This window comes from Solanum dulcamara, chromosome 5, assembly GCF_947179165.1.
Source record: "Solanum dulcamara chromosome 5, daSolDulc1.2, whole genome shotgun sequence".
Classification (NCBI taxonomy): domain Eukaryota; kingdom Viridiplantae; phylum Streptophyta; class Magnoliopsida; order Solanales; family Solanaceae; genus Solanum; species Solanum dulcamara.
In genome coordinates this window covers 3,181,539-3,197,391 of record NC_077241.1, presented here as the reverse complement: position 1 = coordinate 3,197,391, position 15,853 = coordinate 3,181,539, and the positions used below count along the sequence as shown (strand labels likewise).

The 15,853-nt window shown below is 34.0% G+C and overlaps 2 protein-coding genes across 2 annotated transcripts; both read right to left on the bottom strand.

Moving 5' to 3' along the window:
• Positions 1 to 1,939: 1,939 nt before the first annotated feature.
• On the bottom strand, positions 1,940 to 7,809 carry LOC129888796 (FAM10 family protein At4g22670-like). Its single transcript, XM_055963811.1, has 11 exons — positions 7,591 to 7,809; positions 7,404 to 7,455; positions 5,161 to 5,322; positions 4,985 to 5,072; positions 4,800 to 4,880; positions 4,625 to 4,689; positions 3,933 to 4,073; positions 3,670 to 3,786; positions 3,275 to 3,586; positions 3,010 to 3,067; positions 1,940 to 2,273 (listed from the first exon to the last, which is right to left on the bottom strand). The coding sequence occupies exons 1-11, from the start codon at positions 7,698 to 7,700 to the stop codon at positions 2,176 to 2,178; spliced, it is 1,284 nt and encodes a 427-aa protein (XP_055819786.1). The 5' UTR covers positions 7,701 to 7,809; the 3' UTR covers positions 1,940 to 2,175.
• A 2,534-nt stretch (positions 7,810 to 10,343) lies between these two features.
• On the bottom strand, positions 10,344 to 14,208 carry LOC129890334 (F-box protein At5g03100-like). Its single transcript, XM_055965899.1, is given in 4 exon segments — positions 10,344 to 11,153; positions 12,646 to 12,816; positions 13,210 to 13,899; positions 13,901 to 14,208. Coding segments are annotated over 4 exon segments (1,407 nt in total). The 5' UTR covers positions 14,141 to 14,208; the 3' UTR covers positions 10,344 to 10,847.
• Between the last annotated feature and the right edge of the window lie 1,645 nt (positions 14,209 to 15,853).

Below are 15,853 nucleotides of genomic sequence, written 5' to 3'. Positions count from 1 at the left end.
AGCCTTACGTACCTTAAAAGCTCCACAAATCTTGATGAAAAATCTTAACTTGAAGAAGAACAATCAAGAGACCCTTTCTTGAAATTCTTGGATTTGTATTCTTGGAAACCCTATGATTAGGATTTAAGATTTCTCTTAGCGATTCATGAATAGATGAAGAAGTTTGGTTTGAACAGCTTGAAATCTATGAAGAAGGACTTACCTTGTTGAAAAATCTTGAAAAAGAACCCTAACTTGATGTTTTCTTGAAAATTCTTTAATTAACGTACACGCACCCTAAACTAGTGTTATTATAAATATAAATACTATATTTATGTAGTAGAAATTGATAATTTAGTTCTCTACCTATTTTTAACAGGAGCATTGAACATTGCATATTCTATTTACACAAAATAATACATAAATTCTATCATAATTTATACACATACTAATTTTATATATTACTTGTATAAGATTTAATATATGCATAGCTCACATTCAAATCAGTTATTAAACGACCCCTAAGTATATATAATAGATACGGTCCATATGGCATCAGTCACCTATGGTTGTTAACCGAGGCTACTAAGCAAGGGCGTATGCAAGGGGGTCACCGGATTCACGTGAATCCATGCTTCTCTCCCGAGATCATATATAGAAGTGCTATATTTTTTTTAAAATATTAAAACATAGATGTGTGAACCCACGCTCGGAGTATCATATAATGCGATGAAAATTGGGCGCACCTCTCTAAGTGAGGTTAGAAATTTGAAATCTTATATCTATCTTGTTTTATTTTTCTTTCTAAAATTAGGTAACACCACTCTAATTGGTAGCTTTTTTGGCATTTTAATATATATATATATATAAAAATTAATTTTGGACCTATAATTTTAAAATTTTAATGATTTTCAGTGATAAGAATCTAAATATCAAACCGATCAAATTTATATTTTAAATCCGCCTTTTTGTAATAGTGCACCCATCATCTACAAATCCTGGATACGCCTCAGTTGCTACTGAGCATACCTACATCACTAGTATTAATTTTATTTTTCAGCTAAACTAATCAAGATCAGAGTTATGTAATGCTCATTTAAAGAAAAATATTTTTTTTAATATGATTTCTTTTTTTTATTTAGGTCCTGAACTCCAAATCTTTGATGACGAATGGTGTAACGATTACTCCGCTGTCTCCGACATGGATCCGGTGAAATTGATGAGAGAATTTTATTTATCTCACCATAATTGTTATTAGTATATAATTGTATATTCGGTCTGAATATACAATTACAATTACATTTTTATCAAATGCTAAAGTTTTGAAATTCTAGACGATAAGAACACACCTTAAATTCTGCTAATTTTATTGGAAGGATAAATTCATTAAAATACATTCTTATCTAACCTTAAAAATACTAAAGGGTGAATTATTTATTCATCTTAAAATTTGTGAAAGTGATAATTTATATGATATTTTATAATTATTTAAACACTTGAACCATGTCATGTTTCAATTAAACACCACAACGCTTAGAAAAGTGTTCCAATTAGACATTTTCTGGTCAATTTCAACAAAACTTTTGTGCATATTTTCATTTGTCTATAAGATAATTAAGTTAACCACATAAAATATGTTATCTCCTTTAATTATACACATCAACCTCAAGTATTAAATGTCTGAGTTTTATGACTTATTGAGGCAAATACATATAATTTAAGGATACTTTATATTTTATGATTAGCTTAACTACCTAATAGACGAATGATAACACACAAAAAAAATTCAAATTTGAACCGAAAGTATCTAGTTAAAATACTTTATTAAAAATTGAAGTGTTATATTGAAATTCGAATGTCTAAATAAAATATCGTACAAATTTAGTGGCCATGTATTAAGCCTTACAAGATAAAGGATGAGATATATAGTTGGAAAAATGAGAACACATGAATAAAGCAATAAGAAACAGAAATTAAACCAATTTCAATTGACCAGCAATGCACAACAACTAGTTTGAACCTGAACTTGGATTAGACACAATCTTGGGGCATGACCTTGTACTCAATAAAATCAAGCTCACGATAAATTACATGTTCTCTATCAAGATTCGTCAATCCAAGCTGAAAATACATGCATAGATAGTGGTTTAATGCCAAGGCCGACGACGGTATCTAGAAATTCCCACTGACAAAAACTCACTTATTTCCAGCAAATTTGCCCATCATTTTTGCAATAATAGGAGCAACCTTAGGATTTGCTTGATGCTTGGCCAAATTAGCCGGGTTCTTCATCACTGCAAAATACAAGTCACATTCAGTAAGAGAAAACAATGAAACTAGTACATCTGAAAACACTCATAGTATGTGCAACATTGAAGTCAATTTTTCTTTGTTTGTCTGTAATTGATATGCATACTTAACCCTCTGCTGTTGCTAATTAATTAGATTTTCGTATAGGAGATACAGAACATTCAAGCAGCCTGTGGATGTTTTCCTTTTGTTTTCTCTACCTTTTGATATGGACCTTACAGATACTATCAAGTGGCATAGATGTATTAAGGTAACACAGTGAAGAATAAATTTATCGGAGGTGCTTAATTTTTTAGCTAGAAAAAAAAAAAGGCGATGTTTTGAATAGACTTCCACTGATTGAACTGGTAGTTAATAAGCTGCTGGTGAGAGCACCAATTTCCCTTACCATGTTTATACCGTGTTGATACATCACACGTGGTATTTAACCATCAGACACCAACGGACATAATAAGGAGATGTTCCAAAATAGTCAAATCTTCCAAAATATAAAGCATATATATTTGTTATTCAACTCAAAATGAAATTGATATATGTTGCAATTTGCAAAGCTATTTGAAGTTTAGAGCATATAGTAAATATGTGATAATTGATAATCATCTTCAAGTAAAACAGCTGGATGACTTATCAAGAAATGAAATGCCTTACTTATCAAAGCAAAACCATGTGAGAGACAACTCGAATAGACAGGCTAAAAGGTTAGGACAAAAAGGAAAGTACCATCTTGCAGTGCAGCCATGACATCTGGATCCTTGAATGCCGCCATTAATTCAGGGTCCTGCTCCAGCCAAAAATATAAAGGATATTTTAGTTTCCCTGCTATCGACAAACAGTGACTTAAAAGATTCATTTTCTATAAAGCAATACAAGATTTTTCTTTTTTATTTGAAATTGATCTTCACCTAAGATAATACCTTTGTTCAAACATTTGTACTAAGACCATAATTTGCTGCAAAAGCAAACATACAAAAGTAGATTTACTTACATTCAGTATTTTGCTGTAGTCCATGTTACCGGGCATACCCCCAGGAAAGCCTCCGGGCATTCCTCCGGGTGCGGACCCAGGCATACCCCCTGAAAAGCCTCCGGGCATGCCCCCAGGGAAGCCTCCGGGCATGCCCCCAGGGAAGCCTCCGGGCATGCCCCCAGGGAAGCCTCCGGGCATGCCCCCAGGGAAGCCTCCGGGCATGCCCCCAGGGAAGCCTCCGGGCATGCCACCAGGGAAGCCTCCGGGCATGCCACCAGCTCTCCTACTTGATGAGGATTCTTCTTGCTTCTTGGCCTTTTCATAAGCAGCCTGAGATATAAGGCATAACCAAATATTAACATGCAGAAAAGGTGCCACACGAGCATAAAACCAAAAAAGTAATTAAGGGTTACCTGGGCTTCAGCCTTTCTTTGTTGTCTCTCACGTTCAATCTTTCTATCTTCTCGTTCTTTGCGCAGCCTATCATACTTCCTGTGGTGTTCTTCAATTCTATGTGCATTTGGCTCAACCTGTGAGAGACAACACATAATCACTTGCAAGTAATGACCATTGCCCCTTAAACAAGATAACAGGGGGCCTGCTAGTATCATACAAAGAAAAGGCCACCTAGCACTACAACTTATCACTGTTATGAGGTTATATCACAGCAAGCAACCTTCTTAAGCACAACACTTATTTCCTCATCATAGTCCAGCTTCGAAGCCACATGAAGATCCTTAGCAGCTGCCTCCCATTGTCCCAGCATGGCTCTGGCAATACCACGTGATTTGTAACCTTTAGCAGAATCTGGGTTTATCTGCAAGAACAGCCAAGTTTCCATGATATATTGAACATGAAATTGATTTGATTTTTCTTTCCATTGTGATGCAGGACAAAGAAAACTGCTTTCTCAAAAATCATGTTATCTACTTTTTGAAATTGTTAACGATATTAATACATTGTTTGACAAAAGTATTTAACCGGGGGTTAAAACATGAATAATTTGTGTAGTCACCACATTACGACATTCAAAACAGGAAAATGAAAAACAATTTGGGAAGACTAATGTATTCAACCAGATGATAGAAAAATGGATTAACTAGGAAACATGCAAATTTGATGCCTACATGACTCCATATCTGCCTCAAGAATGGAAGAGCACGTAAAGAGGATATGTCTGCTAAATTATTCAGGGTAATTTCCATATAAATCCCGCAAGAAATATTACTCAGTCAATGGAATTTATTTTTTTGGATAAATCCATCCACTGCAATTATAGAGTGACCTTATCAAAAATTAATTGTATTATTAGAAACGTATATAGAACAGAGAGAAATTCAGGTAAGCAAATCTAATAGCAAGACCAACCTCCAATGCTGCAGTTGCATCTCTTATGGCAGCATTTGGCTTCTTCATCTTGATATAAACACTTGCTGTGTAAGACAAAAGCAAACAAACAGTAATTCGTTGAATGCAAATGAATACTCGAATTACAAAAAATCAACATCAGTAAATCCACTTTGAAAGCAGATGGTAAATGTACCTCTAGTAGCATACATAATTGCTGATTTAGGATTGAGGAGAACTGCCTTTGTAAGATGCTCAATTGCATCTTCTAGCTTACCTGATGAACACAAACAACAAAAGTGAGAGACATGATGCCACTGATTTTGTGAAAACACAGACAGGCATACCAACAGGCAACATATAGACATTGAACAGCATCACCTTCAGAAATTGCTTCCATGGCCTGAGATTTGGACTCCTGAGAAGCATCACGGCTTTCTTCAGTCACCTCAACGGAAGGATCTCCCATCTAGAAAAACAGATTTGTAATGTTAAAAATAAACATTAACCTTTGAACCCAAAACAGGAAAAAATTGTTAATCAATCGGACAGCATACCTTCTGTGGCTCATCATTGTCAGGTTCCACAGCGTCACTCTCATCAAGCTCAACATCAGATTCAATTATCTCAGGCTCCTCCTCCTCTTCAACTGTCTCTTTCGTATTAGCATCATTCTCAACATCATCTATCTCTTCATCACTCTCATCCACCACATGAGACTTATGCATAGAAAATGTTAGATCAATAGGACCATATGGAATCCAAGGAAGGCGTATAACTTTCCCATTAACCCATATTTAATGAGAAGCCATAGACCATACCAATACAGTAATTAATGAAACTGTATAAAGTGGAAACTTGCAGATATGTAAAGAAAACCATAATCAAATCAGTTAATCAATCAACTTCACCTCAATCCCATGCTAGTTGTGTTCCGCATCTATAGATATTCAGTCTATTCTATAACCCATTTCACTACAATAATAGTCAGTAATTTACCTTCCAAGGCATATCAGAAGTTTTATAAACCTCACACTTGTCTAGCTGGAGCTAAGTCAGTCTAAAACTCAGCCTTACTCCCAACTGGTTGGAAATTGGAATCCCTTGCTTCCATTATATCATTCTCAATTCCTAGAGTTTTTTTTAGACAACTTCCTTTCATATGATTTTAGGACTAAATTGTTCGGAAAATAATTGGACATAGTTTATCTATGTTCAGAAGTATCCACTCACACAAATCTAAGAGCCAAAGATTTTACTCTCTCTATTTGTGCTTGTACAGGTCACTTTACTCAACATTAACAATAATCTTAAGATTTTACAGAAAAATAATATCTTTATATTTCTTTTATAACCTCGACTAATTTCACGAGATACCTGCCACCTCCTACCAGCAACAAGTACCAAGTAAACTCTGTTCACTAAAACTAGGACAGATTAGAAGAAATCACCCAGTGTTAAGATTTGAACCTCATGGTTCTAACAACTCAGCCTTACTCCCAACTGGTTGGAAATTGGAATCCCTTGCTTTCATTATATCATTCCTAATTCCTAGAGTTTCTTTTAGACAACTTCCTTTCATGTGATTTTAGAACTAAATTGTTCGGAAAATAATTGGACATAGGTTATCTGTGTTCAGTAGTATCCACTCGCAGAAATTTAAAGGCCAAAGATTTTACTCTCTCTATTTGTGATTGTACAGGTCACTTTACTCAACATTAACAATAATCTTAAGATTTTACAGAAAAATAATATCTTTATATTTCTTTTATAACCTCGACTAATTCCACGAGATACCTGTCACCTCCTACCAGCAACAAGTACCAAGTAAACTCTGTTCACTAAAACTAGGATAGATTAGAAGAAATCACCCAGTGTTAAGATTTGAACCTCATGGTTCTAACAACTCAGCCTTACTCCCAACTGGTTGGAAATTGGAATCCCTTGCTTTCATTATATCATTCCTAATTCCTAGAGTTTCTTTTAGACAACTTCCTTTCATGTGATTTTAGAACTAAATTGTTCGGAAAATAATTGGACATAGGTTATCTGTGTTCAGTAGTATCCACTCGCAGAAATTTAAAGGCCAAAGATTTTACTCTTTCCCTATTTGTGTTTGTACAGATCACTATACTCATCAGTAACAATAATATTAAAACTTTACAGGAAAATAATATTTTTATATTTCTTTTATAACCTCGACTAATTCCACGAGATACCTGTCACCTCCTACCAGCAACAAGTACCAAGTAAACTCTGTTCACTAAAACTAGGATAGATTAGAAGAAATCACCCAGTGTTAAGATTTGAACCTCATGGTTCTAACAACTCAGCCTTACTCCCAACTGGTTGGAAATTGGAATCCCTTGCTTTCATTATATCATTCCTAATTCCTAGAGTTTCTTTTAGACAACTTCCTTTCATATGATTTTAGAACTAAATTGTTCAGAAAATAATTGGACATAGGTTATCTATGTTCAGTAATATCCACTCGCAGAAATTTAAAGGCCAAAGATTTTACTCTTTCCCTATTTGTGTTTGTACAGATCACTATACTCATCAGTAACAATAATATTAAAACTTTACAGGAAAATAATATTTTTATATCTTTGTGATAATCTCTAAGTCCACGGAATACCTGTTGCCATTTAACTCTGTCCACTAAAACTGGGACAAATTAGAAGAAATCAGCTAGCATTTTTGTCTGTATTGAGATTTGAGCCTCATGGTTCTCATCCCACATCATTGACCATTACGCAATTCTAAACAACTAAAAAGGTTTTAAAAAAATTAATCCTACCGCTTTGTAATCGCCGGTATCGTAAGCAGACGGAGGAAGTTTAGCACCGAGACTGCAAAAAAATCAAACAAATAAGTCAGCTCATCCAACAACAATACAGTAACTGAAAGCAAAGCAGCTATACATCTCCATAATAATTTAATCATTGAAAAAATTACTATTTTCAAAATGGAATTAAGAAACATACCTTTCAATGTAGTCACGGAAAAAGGAAAGAGAAGAATCGGAGAGAATAGAAGGATTGGATTTGCACTGTTCGACGAATTGCTTCAGTTGATTCAACTTCGTTGGGTCCATAGCTTTTTCCGATTACCTTCAAAAATGCGATTTCTACAGATCCAAAATTGCAGAAAACTGTAAACCCTTGCTTTCCGTGGTAAGGTTCTTCTACTAGAAGAAATTGGAGAGAAAAAGTTATAAATAATGAAATAGGTCTAAAATGGTCCATTAATTATATACTAATCGATTTTAGTCCTTTTAATTAGGGTTATTTAAAATCGAATCGAAATTGAAAAACTTAATAAAAGAAAGTTATTGATTTATCGATAATGGGTTATTGATTTAGCGGTTTCGGTAATGATTTTATTTTATTTTTTATTATCATGTTATCGATTTTTAATGATTTATGCTTTTTTCTTAGCGAGTTAACTGATAAATCGATAGTAACTGAATAATTTATATTTATTACCATTCGGTATATAAATTCCTTCACTTAAGATTTAGCTTTCATACTTTTATTTCTTGGTGTCAAACTCTTGGTTTTTATACAATGTTTTTATTTGGTTTGTCACCTTGTTTCCAAGTGATTTTTATTTATTTTTTAATCAAATCTTAACGGTTAAATCGATGATCGAACCGATAAATGATTAATAACTGATAAATTGATAATCGATAAGCCAGTATCTTAATGATTCTACAACGGTTTGGCATGTCTATAAACCAATAATCGATAAGTCAAACCGATAAATTTCAAAACCGGATCAAACCGATCGATACGTAGCCCTACTTTAAATATTCAAAAGACATGATACATAAATATATCATTTAATTGGACCGCAACTAATATCTATGTTCTTCAACTTTAAATATGCACATAGACACACGTATTCTACATGACGTAATAAACACAAAATGCCACGTAGGATGCAATTTGATCATACAGAACGCTACATAGGATGCATATGTGTACTTGTTCAACATTACACAAATTTTAGAAGTCGTTTGATGTGAGGTATAAGGTAATAATAATTTGGGAATAAAATATATGATTATTTTACCTTGTGTTTGGTTGGAGGTATTAGGTAGTTAATTAATAGATTATTTATCCCGTCATTTATATCATATTGATAGGATAACTAATTTTGCGATAACTTGTTCCCAACCAGACGACCCCTAAGTGTTTACTTATGCACACCAAAAATTGGAGGACATAGATATAAACTGAAGTTAAGTTAAATAACATATTTATGTATTATGCCTATTCAAAAACTTATCATGTTTGGTTCATTAACTATACATTTATTTTGGTTTGGTTTCTTAACTATACACGTACCAGTTTAATCCTTTAAGTATTCAAAAATTTATCAGGTTTGATCTTTGTCCATTTTCTATACAAATAGCTTAAGTTTATATTAACTAAACTCATGTCTCCGTTAAATTAAATCTTTAATCCATCTTTTGAGTTGTTTCTCTCTCTCCGCTACTTTTTCTTCAAATTACTATTATGAAAAGAACTCAAATCTCAACTAATTAAAGTAAAATTCACAAGAAAAGAAGATATAAGTCATAATATTATTCAATGGAGAATGAAGTCAAAGCATATTATTGTTTTTAATGACTTGAATATGCTATGTTCCCTTCTCTAGTGGTTCATAATCATCGTGAATTTTTTTAAATTTATTTTTTATACAAAAGAAAAATAAGAGTTTGATCCCATTACTCAAATTTTTCTATATAAAATAAAACAAACAGAAAAATAAAGTAAATCTATTTCATAATTAAAAAAATCTAAAAAAAGCTGCAAATGTATTACAAATTTAAACAAATTCCCTTTAATAAAGTCGTTTGAATACAAAATTTGAAATCAAAACATGAGTAAATAAGTTTAATTTTATGTTCATGACATAACACTCATTTCTATTAAATATAAATAAATGTCTCCTCACATCATTCATTAATTTATTTATTTTATAAAAAGAAACAACCAAATTTCTAAAACATTCGAATTTTTAAGAAAATCAGCCAAATTTCAAATAGCCAATCCCATTTTGTAGAGCACCAACATTTCGATAAATATAGATATAATATTAGAGTGGAGACTAGAGAAGATAAATAAACTAGACTATATTTTTCGATAAGTAAAGAGAATTTATTTGTTTATGAATATAACTGGTCGAGCACCAAGACCATGCTTGTGAGTAAGACTGTACAGGGCAAACCGATAAACCGCACCAAACCGACAAATCGAACCAAATCGGAAAAAAAACCCGACTAGTGGTTTGATTTGACTTGATTTGGTGTTTGAAAAAAAAACCCGACCATTATAAGATTGATTTGGTTTTAACTAAAAAAAATCAAACCGAACCCAAACCAACCCGATTATAGATATACTACTTTTAAATTATGTTATACATAAAAATATTTATTAAAATGTAATTTATAAATATTTTTTAAATTTTTTTCATAATTTTTGTTTTTTTTCTTACATTTAGATTTGGATTTGAGAAGCTCATCTAAATAATATGCAAAAAAAGCTCATCTTATAAATTATATTATAAAGTTAAAACTTCAAACAATGTTCTGCCTCCATCTTATATGTTGATATTTTGTACTAGAACTCTTTTTAAGAAGTACTGCTCTGTGTTTTTTATTAGATACTATGAAAAACCCAAGAAACCCCAAAAAATCCGAAAAAACCCGAGAAAAATTGATATCGAAAAACCCGACTTTTATTGGTTTGGTTTGGTTTATAGATTTAATAACCCGACACAAATGGTTTGGTTTGATTTGTAAAAAATCCGAACCAACCCGGTCCATGTACACCCCTACTTGTGAGTACAAAAATTATATCACAATTCACAACAATACACTTCTTAGTTTGCTTAAAAATGTGATATCTGGGCCGAACTCAATCCTAAAAACTAACTCATGAAGAAATGATTGTCCAAGTCCATATAAGGAGACCACCAATCCATTTCCCAATCAATGTGAGACATTTTACCCACTCTAACACCCCTTCACGCCCAGGCCCAACTGGAGTGTGAACAGAGAGCCCAAACGGAATGGACCTGGCTACAAAACGCTTTACCTTCAAAGCACCAACTATTTCTTTCCTTCTGTAATAACCCCAGCATACACGATGGGCCAAGGTTCCACTGCTTAGCTTCCTTCACAAAATTAGTTTGATATGTTGCAACTGGTTCAAACGATAGGGGCCAAAGGTTATCAATAAGAAAAGACAACTGAAATGTGCGGAGATGATCTTGGAAAGCTTAGGAACTCCTGTGTCATTTTAGCATGATCCGGAAACAAATCACTCCCTACGAATGATGTACCAATGACAAACTTTTCTAGTACGATCGCATGCTTGAGCAAATATTTCACCAATGGCAGCACAAATTTATTTTCACTTAGTAGTCCCCAAAGGTTATCGATCTTGATGGTTTTCAGATGTGGAAATGAGCCGTTAAAATTATGTGTCTCGAACCTCCTCGTCTGTTTATCCTCATTTGTGTAACTTGATAGGAAGTCCTGTAGGAAAGAATCCGATATGTTAACCAGTTACTCTCCTTAGATGGAAAGAGGAAGCCAAAGAGTTGATTGTCGATAATTAAAAAAGGTCAGGAATTTTAAAATTCAAGGAACATCTCAAGTGCTCAACAAATGTTACAATGTGGTACATGCAAACTACAACAAAAATGTTTCAAAGCTTCGTCAAATCTGATCATTTTACCCCCTAGCATGCAGGTGAGAACAATCCCTTGTTAAGCTTCTTTTTCCAACAACTACCAAAAGTTTACTCAGAAATCAATTTTGATAGCGACAACGTGAAGTTTCAGTCAAGGCAACTCAAGCTGAACCATTTTCTTGACAAAAATAAATTGTGAGCACGAGAGAGTTCCTCTAAACATCTTACACAAAAACAGAATAATAAGCAAAGCAGAGTTAGCAAAGAGACATCATCCACTTTCCAGACTAAAAGGCAGATTCTGAAATTCAAAGAAAGCAACATTGAAATGAAACTTTCAGAAATTGAACTAGGCCTTCCCTGGAGCAATATCTGTGAATACATTGAAAAATACACACCTCGATGGACAAGCACTGTAAAATGGTGTAAACCTCATCTAGGATGGGCAAAACTGATTAAACACAGATGGCAGTTGCGAACAAGGACGATGTCGACCAAGTGATATTATTATGGCACTTTACATAATAAGACTGCAGCATTTACTTTCCTATGGGCTTAAATGGTGTCTTGAACATTGTATTAGAAACATTTGGGTGGAAGACCACCCTAATTTATTGTGAATGTTGTCAAGTGAGTTACAAAAACTTTTTGGCACTATTAACCTATTATTGAAGATATTAAAGAGTGGATTCAAAGTGACACAATATTACAGAGAAGTATATGTGTGGCTGATTCTTTAGCTGGGATGCAATCACCTATTGAAGGTAAGGAAGAAAATTTTCGGCTTTAACTCACTACCAAGAGAAGCTAGAGGGAACTTAATAATTGACAAGTGGAACCTCCCTTATTTCAGAATTCGAAAGAAAACCCAAAGCTTATCTCCAATAATGCAACAAGATGAATTTCCTAGTTTGATCCTTCTGTCAGCTCACATGTTACTTGTCTCACTTTTTTCTCTTTTTTAGTTCTTGTGAAAACAACATACACGGGAGCAATCTCCACAAGTCAGAAGATATTGTTGTGAAACTCTTTTTTTTTTGATGAAGTAATTGGTTTAATCATAGAAGGCATCAAGAAGATGCAGAGATATACAAATAGAGAGTAAGGCTACATTGTAGCCGCAAAAAGCAAAAGTGAGCGCCTGTTAGCAACATTACTTGTGAAGCTCATTAAGCACTTAAACTAGTTATGTTTCAAATTGCAAATGGGAGTCTCCCTCCTACACAGAAACCTCTTTTTGCTTACACATTAGAGGCTTATCTTTTTTGTAAAAATAAGGAAGTCACGTCCCCCCTCTTCGTAACAAAAACAAATAAAGGTCTAAAAGAAACTTACTCTTGGTGCATCCTCAAACCAGTCAATGACCAATGTCTCAAGATCCAATGAGCTCTGTAGAAAGCTGCAAATTCCAGGGAAGTCCAATTGGTCGCCGGCTACGTTAAGTTCTAACAATTTCCGACTTGATGGTGGAGACTGCCACCCTTTTAACTCCAGAATGGACAAGCACTTATAAACCAAAAAGATAAACCAGAATATATCAAAACAAGGAAATCTGACAATTGATAAATGAGATGCAAATTGTTGAATAATTCATAAAAAATAGCTTGGACTATATGAGTGTGATTTTCCACATCAAAGTGTTCATGGTTGGTTTGAAAATCCAAAGATGGACCTCCAAGCACTTAAAAACTCATCAACGTGACTTAAAAGTAAGATCAATGTAAATCAAACTAAATTTACAAGTTGTTTTATCAATTGCAAACTCTTTACTCTTTAGTACGTAGCAACCTAGTTATCAAATTATCCTAAGTAGTGGCACTATTAGTGTTACTAAAGTGATGATTCAATAGCAAATAAAAAAAGATTCTGAATTTTGAATAGTGAAGAGTATGAATAAACCTCAATGCACCAGCTACCCAATTCAAGATTCTCGACATGGGCAACACTTTGAAGAAGTTCCTTCAAGCACCTAAACTCCTTCTCCAAGTTGCTTTCCTCATCCTCAAAATCAAAATTTAAACGAATGATTGCATAAACAAGCGAAGCCACATTTCCCTGCTCGATGCGTATCTCACTGCTCAATCCCAAAATTTCCAAATGCTTAATATGCGGGGCTATTATTTCGAGCCAAATATCTTGATTCTTATCATAGTACTCTTCTAATGTCAATTCTCTCAACTTCACAGATTTAGTTTCTAAACGATGTATGCCCGAAACTTTTTGTAGTTCCAAGCGTTCTAAGTTAGGGCAACCAGATAATACCTTTTCCATAGCATCATCAGTCAATTCCACGTACCCAATTGAAAGAGAAACGAGATTACTCCAATTAACACTACTACCACAAGGATTCAATTGGCAATGCTGTAAATCCAATTCCCTTAACGAAGAATTTTTATAACCAAACTGAGGAAACTCATATTTTTGTTGATTTACAGAAATAATTGAAAGTGTAAATACTTCAACATTAGCAACTTTCATAGCAAAATGTATCCATAAATCAACGTCTTTAGCATAAATCTCGTCGTACCTAAGGCGCCACACACGGAATCTCTTGATTTTCTCGCAAGACTTCCAATAATAAAGTTCTCCCGTTGATGCAAGCCAGGTAAGCAAGAGTGAAATTTTGATTTTCACTATCGGGGAAGGTGAAACAGAGTGATAATGGAACGGACATCCAAAGAAATCGCCATCGTGTAGAGAGTATGCTGGTTCGCACAACTTGTTTTTCGTCCCACAACTTAGAGAGGATGTGGTGTAGAATCGGCTCCGGCAGATCACTCAGCCGGTCTCCTCCTCCGGCCGCCGCCATGATTTTCTTCTGCTTTTCCATGGAGACTTGGAGTATAAACCTTCAATTGCAGATTTGGTAAAGTTGGCGGGAAATGTAAAACCAAAGAAAACAACGTAGACACGAAAGGAAATATCTCTCTAATCAATATTTTGGTCCAAAAATATAAATTTCGTTAATATTTTGGTTCAAAAATTCATCCACCTCGATCCAAGCAAATTAAGAAGGGGTTGCAACCATAAATTTAACTCAGTTTGATATTCTTAGGCCTTATTTATTCTGAATACATTAACATTGTTTGTTTTTCAACATAATATACATAATCATTTTATATGTACATAATAAATATACAAGTTAAATAAAAATTAATTAAATATTAAAAAGAATTAACTGAAAAAAATCATTGATTTAAAAAAATGAAACACTTATATCTGCTAGTGATGGTGCAAATAGTTTATAGTGGTGATGGTGATGGTAATAGTTGTTGTTAGTGGCCAGAAATGATGGTGGTGATAGTTGTGACGGTGAAGGTGGTTGGTGTTATGCTGACTATTATAATAGTGACGATTGATAATAGTGTTGATGGTTGTAATAATGAAGTTGGTTGATGTTAGTAGTTGGTGTTTACGGTGATGGTTGAGGAATGTGTGGTGATTGGTAATATGTTTGTGGTAGTTGGTGGTGGTGCTAGTTATAAACTTATAATGATGAAGGTGGTTGGTAGTAGAGATTGACCACATTGATAGTAGTGAGTGATAGTAATGGTGACGATGGCAGTGGTGGAGGTGGCGGTAGTGGTGGTGGTGATCGAAAAATGTAAGGTGATAGTTGGCGACGGTGCTAAATGTGATGGCGGAGTTTGTTGGTTGTAGAAATTGATTATGGTGGTGATAGAGGTTGATAGTGGTGGTGGAGGTGGTGGCGACTACAAACACGGTAGTGGTGGCGGCAATGGATATAATCATAACAATAGAGAAGGTAAGTATGGTAACAACTGATAGTATTAGTTAGCAATGGTGGTAGTTGTAATGTCATAAGTGGTTGGTGGTAGACGACGATAATGATGACTTATAATGGTAGTAGTTGTGGTTGTGATGACAGAGGTGGTTGACAATTGTGGATAGAGTGATAGTGAATATTATCCATACAAGAGTACCTCTTAATGATATTAAGACTATGTTCTAAATCTTAATGATTAAGACCTATTCTGACTCATAACTCCATTAAGTGCAAACAAATAAGACCGTAGTTAGAAACTGTATTTAGGTGGTCATTGATTAAAATGAAATATAATTTTTGCCAATTGTATATTCAAGTAGACTACTCATTCAATTCATATACATAATATAAACTTTTCAGTTTATTATATAGATTGTTGTACACTATACAAGACAATTTTGTGTAGGAATTTTGCATAGGTCATGAATGCATGTTGTCTCAAAAGGATAATTGAGTTGAACAATTTGGTTCCTTTCCATTCAAGTTTCATAAGAAAAATTACGTGAAAAATTAGGATACATACCAAGAAAGTCAAAACTTCCATCGAAGAGAAACAAATGAAAGGTTTTCAATGAAATTCAGGGACAAACAATTCTTTTCAACGATCAACTTCTCCAACAATGATATCTATGCTTCCCTTTTTCTTTGCCATATCTACAAATATCAAGATGTCTAAAACTAATTTACTCCTGACGGATAATAAATGGAGAAGAGCTAACATCAGTTGTACAGTCTCTTGCCCGAGCTTACCACACA

Coding starts and splice junctions, on each gene's coding strand:
- LOC129888796 (XM_055963811.1), bottom strand. CDS start 7,700: ATGGACCCAACGAAGTTGAATCAACTGAAGCAATTCGTCGAACAGTGC. Junction 4,074..4,624: donor ATGCAACTGCAGCATTGGAG/GTTGGTCTTGCT, acceptor CTGTTCTTGCAG/ATAAACCCAGATTCTGCTAA. Junction 2,274..3,009: donor CATGGCTGCACTGCAAGATG/GTACTTTCCTTT, acceptor TGTATTTTGCAG/TGATGAAGAACCCGGCTAAT.